We start from the raw sequence: 14,688 nt of genomic DNA, 5'->3' as shown, positions 1-14,688 counted from the left end.
CTATTTTCAAACAAAACAAAAAATTTATATGAATAAATAAAAGCATTTTGATGGGCGAAAACTAAATATTTAAAACAATCAATTTTATGGTGGAACACAAATATGTCGTAAATAATTTAAAATTTCTTCCCAAAAAACACTTTTTTTACGATGATGCTATTTTTTATTTTATTTTATGAACGGTAGGTATGAGAAGATTTTTTTAATAATTACAGTTAACTCACAAAAAAAGCATAAAATTATGCAAAATTGAATTATTTAATCTCCTATATATCATAATTTAAAACAAAAATAAATAAATTAGCACATATTCGTACTAGATATTTATTATACATTTTGAATTAAAAGCTAATCATTTAGTTTGGATGGGTATTTTGGCCGTAAATTCAAATTTAAGTTTGTATGAAAAAGGTTGATAAACTAAACAATCATAATTAATCAATCAATCACAAACAATAAAGGTATTAACAGCATTTAATATTTCATAAGCAATGTAAGTATTTTTAAATTGAAGAGTTCGATAATTAAATAAAAATGTTATTATTATAGTTTAATTTTCAAGATATTGATGATGTTTTAAATATTACTTGGTTAGACAGTTCAACATTTAACCGAAAATGAATTATTAATTAGTGATTGAACTATAATAACGAAAACATGAGTGCCATTTAAAAAAGATAACATTTCAAATAAGAATATTAATAATTATAATGATGTAAATTAAATAAGTTCAGTAACGATAAATCAAAAAAGCTAAAGGAATAGCTAAGGATTAATGTTAACTAAATGAAAGAAGACGTAAATCGTGGCTTCAGTTGTTGACTAGTGTATAACTTATGTTTATAATATTAGATTTTTGGCTTCGAGTCAGTAGTATTTGTAATAAAGTTTTGCGTAGGGCTGGTAATACATATTTATACATGTTTAGTGATTTATTCATTACAATTTATTTATTCTTCTTGTCTGTCCAGATACGTTCCCTGTGAATCTGAAACAAAATACATTCTGTTAGTGTGATCTAAAATAAACATATGTACATTCAGCTTTTTCATTTGTCCTGATTTAAAACAATTTTATCACACAAAACATTTGATGATAATGGCTACCGGGTGATGACTACCGGGTTTCAACGCTCTTTTTCCTTTTGAACACAGGGATAGCGTACAGTTCTTAACAAATATTTCATCGCTCGATTTCATCGTTAGACAATTCTGATATAACAAATAATAATCGTTAGACAATTCGCATATAACAGCATTCAAATGCTGTTGTGTGTGTTTTCTGAACAGAAAATTCTGTGTGTACTCCGCCACTATAGAAAGGTTTATTATTTGTAGTGGTTTATTTATGATTGAAGGGTTTTGTCTAAGACGAATTACGTATTTTCGATTTTAGGGTTAGGAATTTATTTGTGTATTTTCAGGTTTTCTCCTGTTCCCAGAAACGGGTATTTTATTTTGCGTGTGGGGAAAGGGTGTTATATTCATTGGCGGTTTTCTTTAGAGTGCTTTTTTGTAGTGAATTCCAATAAAAAATATACGGAAATAAGTCAAAATTGTATTACAATTTGGACAAACTTTAAAAAAGGAGAGTGCCACTCAATTGACACTCGTGATCATGATTTATGACCACTGCTTAAAAGCGAACCCGAAATGACTCCCATATCCCATAGGTTATGAATATTTGAATATTTCTCATGATGCGTATACATTTGCGAACCGAGCCACGAATTACGGAAAAGGAACGAAGAAACTGCAAGCGGCGTTTCGCGCCATTTGCGGTTTCTTCGTTCCTTTTCCATAAGTTGAGGTTCAGCTCGGCAGTTCGGATCGCATATGTATACGTAGCATTAGATACAAAACACACTAGTGGCGCCAGAGCGGTAGACTTGCAAACCTTGGAAATCTACGAGTTGCCTGCGCAGAAATTTACTAACACCGAATTTGCACTACGTCGTGTAATATTTTAAATTGAGCCGCTATCAATAATAACCCAAACGTAGATGGCGATAAGGTTTAAATTCACGCTTAACACCATCCGCCTGTTTTGATTTATTCAAGAAAAAAACATGGCCAAAAAGTGCCTTTTATTTTATTTTGTGGATGTTCAGGCATAAATATATTTTTTTTTCGATCATTTTATAAATAACTTAATTTGCCACATTATACATACAATAAAATCATAACCGAAAATGGGTTCGTAACTAGGAGATTTTGAACTTGAAAACAGTTTCCATAGGCCTTATACATTATAAAAAGACTTATCTAAAAAAATACTCGATTATTTCAAAGGCCAAAATGTATTCTACTCGCAGTATTTAATTAAAGCATCTGAAACATTTCTAGGCGACCAAATTTTCAAACCAAAACACGTGATTTTGCTTTACTACGTATGGCATCGCCTTAACTTTTTAATGCAGCAGCACTGGGAGAATAGAGCAATCCCCATCTGCCATATTACATGATGAATATACAACTATCACTTAGAGAGAAAAAAAACATAAAAATAAGTCCCTAATGATAATACAAAATAAAAACATGTTATAAATAAGTAAAATTAAAAATAAAATACATTATAATGAAATTTGAAGGGAAAATTTCCAAATCAACAGATTTTTTTCCGTTATTAGATTATTTTGTGACACGATAATCTAATTGTGTTTTTATTAAAATGAGTTAGTTAATTACAAAATATGTTAAAAAAACAAACTCTTGCGTTGTTTTTTGCGTCATTGGTGATTTTCGATTACATATTTTGTATATATTTATCTTATATTTTCCATTCGATTTCGATTAAAATTTTTATAAGATTGTATTCTTTTAACTGAATTAATTTTAATTTTAATGAATCCCCGAATTACATCTTGTTGTTAGTGAGCTAATTTTAATGAATCCCCGAATAGCATCTTGTTGCTAGTGAGCCAATTTTAATGAATCCCCGAATTACATCTCGTTGTTAGTGAGCCAATTTTAATGAATCCCCGAATTGCATCTTGTGTTGCCAGTGAGCTAATTTTAATGAATCCCCGAATTCCATCTTGTTGCTAGTTCGCTAATTCGTATTGCAGTGATATGATCAAACTAAAATACAACAATATAATATGAAAAAGACTAACAAAGGATTTTTTCATATTTCGGAGAGAATTTTTTCTCCCTTTTTAATCTCCGATTGAACTCCCAATGAGAAGGCCATGAACCATCACTGGTAATTGTTGGGAAGTAAGAGCTTCACAGATGCACTCATAGAGGGCAGTGCATAGAGCTTGCACGGAAGTCCGCAAGATGGCAGCCAGCGGCCAGTAGTCGCCAGGGTCAGTGGGAATGCTCCCAGACAAACTTACTGTTTCAGATCTCATTTAGCCAGCTTCTAGTTAGGTCGACTATCGAGTCACCATTGTAATACGCGAAGTATTAATAAATCCTTGATTTATCACAAAGAACCATTCATTTATAATCTCCTTAAACGACGAGTTGGAGAACTGTTTGTGGGATACACAACAGTTATAGATATATTTATTTATTTATTTTTATTTTTATTTATTATTTTATTTACGCCCTTATGGGCTTTTACATGAAAATATACATTTACATTGATTACAATATTTGAACATAAGAAGATAAATGGAGTTAATTGTAAGAAAGCAACACATATAATAAAATTTTGTGCAAATTAGCAAAACACTAATAAGATGGATTCAATATAAAATATACCCAAGCATGAAATAGTAAGTAAAAGAAAGTTCAACATAAAAAGTAAGTAAGTGGGTGTGTTTAAACCCAGTATTAATTGTGTGTTTAACAAATCGATAAACCAATATAAATTAGAGTGTAACTTACTCGTGAGGTAAAGAACATTATAACAGAGATTTAAAAAAAAAAAATAACAAAATAAGAGTTGCACCTGTAAAAAGCAAAAACTAATAGAATTTAGCAATATCGACATGAATAAGAAATAATAAGATCTGAGATGGAACATAGTGTTATTTATAAAAAGTAGTTAGTTGGTATATGCATACTATTATAAGTGTATAGTAGAGCAAATAAAAAACAAACAAATATGGATATAATTTACTTGAAAGGTTTCGAATGGGAGAAGATGTAATAAAATTATTAAAGCTATAAAAGTTAATTATTAGCCGATAGAATCGAAATAAGTTGCCTTTTAAAGCTCACAAAATTGTCAAAACCAAATATATCTATAAGTTCACAGTATTTATTCGCAAGGTTGTGAATTCTAGGAATTGGTGAAAAAATAGAATAATTAGTGTTGAGGTTCTTGTTAAATTTAAAAGTATCTTTACTGCGAGTTTGCCTAGCAGGAACATTAATGCAAATAAGTTCCAACAAATTAGGGCTGTCAATTAAAGATTTAATAATTTTGAATAAAAATAGCAAATCAATTAACACTCTTCTATCAGATAATTTAAGAAGTTTAGTTTCAGCAAGCAAGTTATTGTAATTTATAAATTCGATTGGAATTTTCATTTTAAAATTAATGTACCGAAGGAATTTATTTTGTACCTTTTCTAATGATTGAGAATGGACCTTGTAGTACGGTGACCATACGGTGGAATTGTATTCTAATTTGCTTCGTACTAACGAGCAATACAGATGTTTTAATGTTGACATACTTTTAAAATTTGCTCCCATTCTCAAAATAAAACCTAGTATTCTCATCGCATCGCTTGTTATTTCATCGATGTGTTCGTTAAACTGTAGACTCTCGTGGAATATAACACCAAGATCACGAATCTGTGATACACGAAGAAGATTAGCACCATTCATAAAATAGGAAAAATTAAGTGGATTTTTGCCTTTGTAAAAACTGATAATCTGGCATTTACCTAAATTTAGTTGCAAATCATTGACAGAACACCACGCACATAGTTTATTAAGGTTCAACTGCAAAATTGCGCGATCGTCATCGTCTTTGATTATTCTGTATATCTTCAGATCGTCGGCAAATAACAGGACTTTAACATTAGTAAAAATATTAACAATATCATTGATAAACAAACAAAATAAAATTGGGCCCAAGTGAGATCCCTGTGGTACTCCGCTCGAGGCAGCAAATGTATAAGAAGTGAACGAATCTATCTTGACTGCTAAGTACCTTCCTAATAGATAACTCTTAAACCATTCCAACATACTCCCTCTTATTCCCAACAATTTTAGTTTACGTAATAATATTTTGTGGTTTACTTTATCAAATGCCTTACTGAAGTCAGTATATATGGAATCAGTTTGATGTGATGCATTAAGGGCATTAACGATATCATTCGTGTACAATATCAAATTGGTAAGAGTAGATCTACCTTTAATGAATCCATGTTGAAGGGGAGAGATGGTTCGATTGATTCGGGATATCAACTTATCTAGTACTAGGCTTTCAAAAAGTTTGGGTAAAGTAGACATTATACATATTGGCCTATAATTTGTTACTTCGCTCTTATTACCTTTTTTGAAAATGGGCGTTAAAAGACTAAACTTCCAAAGGTCCGGGAATACACCTGATGAGAGTGACTTTGTAAATAACTTATGAATAGGATATGACAATGTATGCATACAATTTACTAAAAACCTGGGCGGAACATTATCAGGTCCTGCGGATTTTCGGGAATCAAGACTCTTCAGCTTAGATATAATATCGTCTATGGTTACATTACAGTCAGATATATCAAGAGTTTCAACCAAATCAAAGCACGAAATATTGCTGTCTTCACTTGCATTAATGTAAACACCGCTAAAAAAATCAGCAAAAAGATTAACAGTTTCCTGAAGATTTTGGGATAATTTAGAATCGAATGACACACTACTAGGTATGTAAGTACCATTTTCTTTTTGGGATTTAACATATTTCCAAAAGAAATTTGAGTCGTCCATGATAGAGCCTTCGACATCACTAATGTAATTTTTGTAACATTTTGCGGAGAGCTTATTGCACTCTGCCCTCAATTTTTGAAACGCAGTATAATCGATGGCCAAGCGACTTTGTTTGAATCTCTTATGAGATAATTTTTTGAGGTAAATTAAGTCTATCAGGTCTTTTGAGAACCATTTTGGGTATAGAGTTTCTCTGTAAGTCGTTAAAGGAACAAATTGTTCAATTGCAGAATTAACGATGAAGTAAAATTTTTTAAGGTGTACATTAATATCATCGTCACTATCAAAGAATGACCAGTCAGTCTGTTTAAGGAAATTTGAAATTTTAACATAGTCAGCTTTTTTGAAATTTCGAGTTTCTACTACCTTTTTTACGATAGGAATTGGTTTAAGATTAGACATGCATATTTCTAGTGGTGGATGGTAAACATCGACAGGTAATAGAATTTCGGTACTTCTCACAACACAGATGTCAGACACATTTGACAGTGCCAAATCCAACGTACGACCTCCTATATTATGAACATTATTACACTGTGTTAGACCTAAGAACAGTGCCATATCTCTAATAACACGAATATTAACATTAGAACAAGAATTGACAGAATTCATATTACACCAATCATAATGTGGCAGATTGTAATCACCAACTAGAAGTAGTTTAGTATTAGGATATTTAGCACAAATTGATTCAACCTCGTCGCAGTGATTGCTGTAGCTTTGGACATCAGAATTCGGAGGTAAGTATGCACATCCCACTATTATTTTACCTCTAGAAGTGTTCACATTGACAAATAGTTGCTCGATGGATGTGTTTTTTGTGGATATTTTTGAAGAACTGAGATATTTTGAGATAGCAATGGCTACACCACCTCCTCTCGTTTTGGCACTTGTTTTAGAATTCCTATCCATATTAATATAGTTATATAGATATATTACCATCCGTAGAGTCCAAGCTGCTCCTCTTACCCCACAGTCCCTTCAGGTTATTCCAGCCGGGCTCTCGCTTGCCCCACGATCCTGAAAATATACATCCATTAATCCACTAGTTACTATTAGCTAAAGGTCTCAGGATAAATGACCAAATGCTGACTTTGACGTTTTTTTTCTGTGAATATTGTAATCCACAGTCCATTCGTTTTTTTTTTTACATTTGCTCCACACAGGCCTTGAGGAAAACAATTTCCCTAATGGCCTATGGGTAGATAGAGTCTTGTTGGAGAGGTCAAAGGTATCCCTCAACCAGTGTTTCCCGATCCGGTCTGTCAAGCAGTAGGTTGGCAGACGCATGCGCCGCCAAGACGTAGACAAACTTTACCCATTAACCATGGAACCCCTGCTAAGTAATCAAACGCAGCGAGCCACTTGGGGTGACATATGGCACAGGCGTTAGTTAATAAATAAATGGTTACCAAGGCGGCGACACCCGTACCCACCTCCCAAATTGAAAATTTAAAAAAAATATATATAATTTGAGTTTTAAAATTACTTTTAGCTTGTTTTGCTTCAAATGCATTAGGTACTCTACTATATGTATTTTCGATATGCGAAAAAAAATTGTGACTCCCGATTGGGTTATGCTATGAGGCTGAAGGGAGAGGGGACACGAAGGATATGGGAAGAAGTAGGTTGGGAAGTACATGGATGATCTGGTCACCAAACACGGAAATATTTTTATTCTGAACTAGCTGTAACCCGCCGTCGCTGTGGCTCGGTCTGTCTGTGCAGATAAAGAAACAAGTTAGGAACAGATCAAATGCAAAGTTGTGTCAAAATTTCAGAGCAATCGGTGAATAAATTTCGGAGACTTAAGATTTTGAACAAACGTTTGTTTAAAAATGTTTATTTATATCGATAGATGGTATTCTTTTAGGGCAGCGGGTACTGCGAGTGTCTATCACTTCATTGTATGTTTTATTTTAAAATCAAATTTATGAACTAATTTCACCCGGACTTGGACTGAGTTAGATTGCTGCTTTCCACGTCTGTTATGCTGCGTATAAAGATGAAAAAATTTCCGCGAGTAAAACCACGGATTATGGGAAATTATAGGAAATGCGAAAAGCCCATTGCAGTTGCTTCGATCCTTTAATTTTTCCCCATAATTCGTAGTTTGGCTCGCGGAAATTTTCTCCTGTTTATACGCAGTATTAGGGTTAGAATCAAAGAGATTGACAAAAATTGAGTAATTAAATAAATCAATCCACTCACCCCTGAAGTTACTCCATTTCTGGTCTCCGGACCTCTTGCCCCAGGTTCCGTGCAGCGAGCTCCAGCTCCTCTTCTCCAAGTCTTGGTCGGCCTCGGCTTCCAGGATCTTCTCGGCATTGTTGTTCAGAATCTGCAATCGTTACAAACAAATCAATGTCATTCAAAAACTCTTCAAACTAGTAGTTCTGAGAACATTAGACTTTGCGTAATATTGATTACTCTCACTTGACAGCTCGCGACAGTAATAAAAAAGGTACTATTAACCACTGATACCATCTTGACAGGATTGACCGAACACGGGACACACAAACAAATTTACAGGCAGGCGAATTTCAAAGTGGTCTAGGCAAAACAGACTGAGATCAGTCAGTTACCTGGCATTTATGAAGAACGATTTTGGGTCAATCCATCTATGTGTAGATACTATGTAAGTTATAAATATATTATCTTTCGTGGATGGAGAAATAAATTACAGAAAAATATTTCTATAACATGAAAGTGACTGGAAGAAAAACTCAAGGGCATCTCGAAAAGACATGGCATGTATCTGTACAGAGACGGACAGTCCGTTTGATAGATTCTCCCATCTTAACCAACGGATTGCAATCTTTAGAGCACAGGCGTCGAGTGGGAAAGCTGTCCGTGTTCTACCGGTATTTAAATGTCATTGATCCTTTCGGCACCGGTCCACAGTCGAGAAACACGCCAAACTCTCGCCCAAAACTTGTAGGTTTAATGTTAACATTCGGTAGTTGACATAAAGTTGAGAACGGTCTTTTCTACGATTTGTTCTTTGCTCTTGTAAAAGCTCAGCTATGAAATGATTTTTATCTCGTGAAGTGGTCGTGAAGACTCCTACAACATAGGTGTCTTCACGACCCGGGCTCACTCCTTCCTTTCCTCAAAGACACTCCATACAGCATTCGCAAAAGTGACATAGGCCCCGAGGGAAATCATTTTCCTCCATTTTTTCATCATTTTGTAGTGAATGAAGCAAAAAGTTTGTACCAAGATATCAACATTGTATAGTACCTACTAGTATAAGAGATAGTCAGTTAGAAATCATCGCTTTAGGTTACTAATTTGCGCTGATCTCCTGAAGCTATCTCCGTTACGGAAATCATTGATGGATGTGGAGATCCAGGTAGCAGAAATGACAGAGATGCTGTGTTAGTAACCTGTCTCATGGGTCCATAGGCGTCAATATTGCCAGATTCCACATAGTCCTGGTCGAGGGGAGAGGGGCTGGCGGCCAGCAGTTCCAGAAGATCAGCCGCGTCCCGCTTTCCCCAGCCCCCGTGCAGGTTGCTCCAGGCGCGCTTTCCCCAGCCTCCCTGGATACAGAACACACAATAAATTAGTATCATCATTATTTATCTTAAATTTATCTCGTTCCATCTTTTTTACATATTTTTTAGAAGAAAGACAAACATTCCCTGGTTACGAATAATCTGACAATATTTGAAAATCTCCTACTACCATATTAATATTATCTCCTACTACATTATTACTATAGCAAGCTCAACATTTTGCTTGTGTTGTGATGGGGGACTTAGACAGCTGAAACTTGAACACACGACACCAGGGTGGAACCCAAACGCGACGCCACTGACCAGCGATTTATTGTTATTTTTTATTAAATCTAATTTTTATCATTTTTAATATTATTTTTTATATTAGCTCCAAACATGGGTTCCTGGGAAACTGCATAAACCTTGTTTGTAGTGCATCAATTACATAGATTATTCAAATTATCTTTAAAATTGTGTGACAGTATTCAAGTACACCTGCGAATGGTCAAAAATCAACGTTACTGAATGTTGACAATATTGACAACATCTTTTATTAGTACTCGTATCTATAATAGCACTGGTCTCAAATGTGATCCCTGGGGTACACTTTTGTTTTGCTTTAAATTGTGCAGGTTGTTTCACACTTTCTTACCCCAAGCCGCGTGTAAATATCTTATTTATAATCCAGGTGCCCCCCCAGTGTGTAGGTATAGTGAAGAATGTCAGATTGGGTGACGTTAAATGCGGCCGTGGAACGCTATCTTGCCCTACCATGTGAAGGAGTACTTATTGAAAGGTATATTTAGTGCAGGTTGTTCCACGCCTTCGCTCATGGTGTTCACATCTTGCTAGCCATCTTGGCCCGGCCCCCATGTAGGTTCTGCAGCGTCATATGGTCCCAAGTCCCACCAAGTGCAATATAAAGAATTGTAATGTATGCTGTCTTACGTGAAGGTTGTTCCATGCCCTCTTTCCCCAGGCGGCGTTCATGTCTTGCCATCCGCGCTTGCCCCAGCCTCCGTGAAGGTTCTGCCACGCCCTCTTGCCCCAAGCGGAGTTCATGTCCTGCCATCCCCGCTTGCCCCAGCCGCCGTGGAGATTGTTCCAAGCGCGCTTGTCTTCGTCAATCTCAGGGCTCATATCCATCGGCTGGAATACAAATGAAGACAAGGAATCATTTTTGGTCAAGTTGCTGTACCTACAGCAACATTTCAACACTTAATGAATCAACGTTATTGGATAGTTGATTACTGCGCAGGTGTATAATGAGAGATTGGACTCTGATATCCACTACGAAGTCCATAATGAGACATTTGAAACAATGGTAGCTTTAATGGAGTGCTAAAATAATCTTGGACAAAATACAACACATAATGTTATTAAGTTAATAATAATAATATATATCAATGCAAAAATCAGTCATTTTAAATACATGTAGGATTACGAAATATTGAGGGATCAGTAGGATTTATAGGTTTAATTAAATAATTAGAAGTTCTACCAAGCCGAACCCTCTGATATCTGAAAATATCTGGAGTCGGTGAATTATTTTCCTATTTGATCTCTGGTGATTTGACATATTGTTTTTGTATTATTTTGTATTTATTATGCTTATATAATGCACTTGCATAATGTGGATTGACTAGATGATCATTTGTAGAAAAGTGTGTGGAAGGGTTTAGTTTTTCCCCAATGGGAAGATTTAACCCGGACAAAAAGTCGGAAAATCGTAAAATAAATTTGTAACTATAACTAAGAATACACGTTTCAAGAAGTATTCATATTTCATACAAGTCTCCATAGTGTACATTAGTTTATAAATTAAGTGGTAAATAGGTTTACAACAGAAAATAATAATATAAAAACCAGAGGTAGTATGTAACAAATTGAAAAAGTTGAGTTTTCTCATAACCTGCCTTACTAGGCTAGCCTGTGTTGAGGAAGTCTTTTTAAAGTTGGTATGCCTTAGAAAAGAATTTTTTTCTCCTAGTAAAAGTTAAAAATTTCACCGACAACATCCTGAATGTATAAAATAACCAGATTATGAAAAATACCGTTTCCATCAATAGGTTGATATTGCCCATTTACCTTCAATCTTTTCTGTATAATAGGTTGTTCAGAAAATATTGAAGGTAAATTTGCAATGTTTCAGTTAAAATAGGTTGGTACTTGAGAAATTTTAGGAAATAAATCCAAAGACTTCAAAACCCTCAAAGAGGCGATAATTGATGATAATATATTATCTGATATCTGATTTTCTTCGGCCTGTGTTTCTCCGTTGTACAACTTCATTCAACAAAGGAATATTATTATAATATTTATTGCAGATTGTAAATCAAGAAAACAAAACAGAAAATCCACAACCAAAGTGATTTATGCTTCTTATAAGTGTTTCCGAATTTAGAATCCGTACCCTAAAATGATGTACTTAAAAGATTTTTAATTAAAAGGTGGACAATAGACCTAAACCTAAAATAATTACTCCTGCAATTAATTACCTACCTACCCCGAGCCGCTTTAGTTAATTAATTAATAACCTATTTAGTTTACTCTCAAAGAACACAAGAAAATAAAATGTTGGGTAATTAATAATAAAAGCAATTTGACTAAATCCAGGTTTTGCCCTCAACTTGTTCAATAGACCACTTCGCTTGGTCCGTGTCCTGATTGAGTGCAGCTATTAAACTTACGCTACATCCCAAATTTCTAAAGTTCTCCCAAAGGAAATAATTAAAACCTGAAACTGCTTTCTACTGGGTTTTTATGAAATGGACCATTTGAACGGGAATGATTTTGTGGATTTACCTGGAGGTATTTTGAATAATGGCACGAAAAATTTGTTAGAAATTCAAGTTGCCTAGATATGTAAAGGCTTTAAACTTAATATATGACATATTAAACTGCTTTTAACAAAATAAAAAATTAAAACCTTGGGTCTAGACCAAAAAATCATGTCATCAAATATTCCATCTTGACATTCAATATCAAAGAGATTCGCTGTTTTTGAATGTATGCCAAAATGAAATACGGTTTTTGAAAGCATATGACAGACTCTTTAGTCCTTCAGACTCAGTTTGTTCACTTTAGTTAGTCAGAATCTTTCAGATTTTAATAATACAAACAGACATAGTATGAATTATATATATATTTTTAATGTAAACATACTTAACATTTTTAAAATTGCTTACCGATGGTTTTTTTGTAAACTTTATTTACTACTCTACACATGTATTGTTGAAGCAACTATTAATCTTCCTTTAACATTGTCCTTGCAATTTCTCCCATCCCATTTTACCTACCTGTCATTATCTGACTATACCCACGTGTTTGTGAGACATTCTACAACAATAAAAGTGACTGTCAAATCAGTTTATTGATGAAGCCTGTTTGATTAACATCTATTTGTGATCAGTGCTTTTTATTGATCAACTCAGGGTAGAAAGCTGTGCAGTGAACATATTCGGTTCCCTCGGTGTGTTTCTTATCTAACCTGGATGTTATAGAAGCTTGTGTGTGAAATAAATCATATCTCCTGTGAATGAATCCAACCATCAACATCTTTGAAGAACATCAAAGGGGCAAGTCAGATTCCTTCCTTACTACATGTTCACCATCTCCAACCATAGTTGTGTCAACTCCAAAGTTCACAATTATTTTTTACAGTCCACTTTTGATTGGCCCATTGCGATTACATGCATTTTAAAGGGTTTTGTCAGTTTTGTTTTGTAAGTTTTGTTTTGTCTGTTTTATAGAATTATTATTTTTTTATTTTTTTATTTTATTTTTTTTATTTTTTTATTTTTATTTATTTATTGTTTATTTGCAAAAACAGTATGAACCAGAACATTGCAATATCGATAATTAACATTTACAAAAAAGTGAATAACAAATAGGTACATTTACAAGTGGGACAAAGAAAAAAGTTTCAAATTTAGATTTACAATTTTAAGTATTGAATAATAATATTTCACGTTTAAATACGTTGTAGGACATGTGGAAAATATCCACATTTCCTGTGAGGCAGTTAATTAACCTAGTGATTTTTCCCAAGGGCATCACCATTGGTAAGTTAGTTCTGCACCTAGGAAGAATCAAAAGCCTGTGTTGGCGGCCTCGCGCAAAATTATCCGGGACATAAAATCCTATTTTAGCCAGAATGTCTGGTATTGATACTAAACCGTTTAGTAGCTTATACGCCATCAGGAGTAATGCAACATCCCTTCTGGAACTAAGGCTGCATACACCCAGCATTCCCAAGATAAATGCTGTTGGAAACAGCCATGGGTAATAACCAAATTCTCTCATGTAGAGGTATCGTAAAAACTTTTTTTGTATCTTCTCGACCATTAGTATATAGACAGTGTCCTCTGGCCCCCATACCTGAGATCCATTCTCGAGAATGCTACGCACTAAGCTAAAGTAAAGCAGCCTTATTACTGCAAGGTTGGTCAAGTCTTTCGAATTGTGTATGACAAAACCCAACATCTTAGTGGCTGATTTACAGATCTTTTCAATATGAGCGTGAAATGTTAAGCGAATGTCGTACACAATTCCTAAGTCCTTGCAAGTCACCATGTGCTTCAGTGACGTATCTTTCATTTTGTAATTAAAATATATGGTCTTGTGTGCCCTTGTAAAGCACATCACTGAACATTTTTGGAAGTTGAACTCAAGTTTGTTATCAATACTCCAGTCAATAATTGCATCGATATCTTTCTGGAGCTTTCTACAGTCTTCTATCGATCTTATTCTCAGAAAGAGTTTGATGTCATCGGCGAAAAGTAGAAAACGGACGAATTTAATCTTTCCCTGAATATTGTTTATAAAAATTAAAAACAATAGGGGTCCTAAATTGGATCCCTGCGGCACACCAGAATTTGTAGGATATGCATTAGAGTTGAACTCACCATAGGACACGAATTGTTCTCTTTCACTCAAATAGTTACAAAAGAGTTTCAATAAGTTTTCCGAAAAACCAATTTCTTCGAGCCTATTTAGAAGCACTAAGTGATCATCTCTATCGAAAGCCTTTGCAAAGTCATGGTAAGATGCGTCAACTTGCTCGTTGTTATGGAGTGCTCTCGACAAGTAATCTGTAAATACCATTAAATTTGTAGTGGTTGATCGGCCATGTCTAAATCCATGTTGTTGTTCGATCAAGAATGGTTCAACTTTGGTATAAAAATATTTATGGATAATTATTTCCAATAGTTTAGCAGGTGCGGAGAGAATCGCTATAGGACGGTAGTTAGTTGTTTGATACTTGTCGCCATCTTTGTGTAAAGGGGTGACTTTCGACAGCT

General features: G+C 34.4%; 1 protein-coding gene across 1 annotated transcript; it reads right to left on the bottom strand.

The window, feature by feature from the left end:
* Nucleotides 1-271: 271 nt before the first annotated feature.
* On the bottom strand, nt 272-11,403 carry Mip (Myoinhibiting peptide precursor). Its single transcript, XM_089644458.1, has 6 exons — nt 11,395-11,403; nt 10,334-10,534; nt 9,272-9,427; nt 8,094-8,223; nt 6,822-6,902; nt 272-988 (listed from the first exon to the last, which is right to left on the bottom strand). The coding sequence occupies exons 1-6, from the start codon at nt 11,401-11,403 to the stop codon at nt 951-953; spliced, it is 615 nt and encodes a 204-aa protein (XP_089500584.1). The 3' UTR covers nt 272-950.
* Nucleotides 11,404-14,688: the final 3,285 nt, after the last annotated feature.

The sequence above is a fragment of the Hesperophylax consimilis genome, chromosome 21, assembly GCF_061612785.1.
Source record: "Hesperophylax consimilis isolate HC1 chromosome 21, BYU_Hcon_1.0, whole genome shotgun sequence".
Classification (NCBI taxonomy): domain Eukaryota; kingdom Metazoa; phylum Arthropoda; class Insecta; order Trichoptera; family Limnephilidae; genus Hesperophylax; species Hesperophylax consimilis.
The sequence above is the reverse complement of the archived record's forward strand: the minus strand, read 5'-3'. Positions and strand labels throughout refer to the sequence as shown.

Excerpts from the sequence above, each read along its gene's own strand:
- Mip (XM_089644458.1), bottom strand. Across the intron at positions 9,428-10,333 it reads GGGCATGGAACAACCTTCAC|GGAGGCTGGGGAAAGCGCGC; the intron begins GTAAGACAGCAT and ends TTCTGTATCCAG. Across the intron at positions 989-6,821 it reads CAGCTTGGACTCTACGGATG|ATTCACAGGGAACGTATCTG; the intron begins GTAATATATCTA and ends ATTTTGTTTCAG.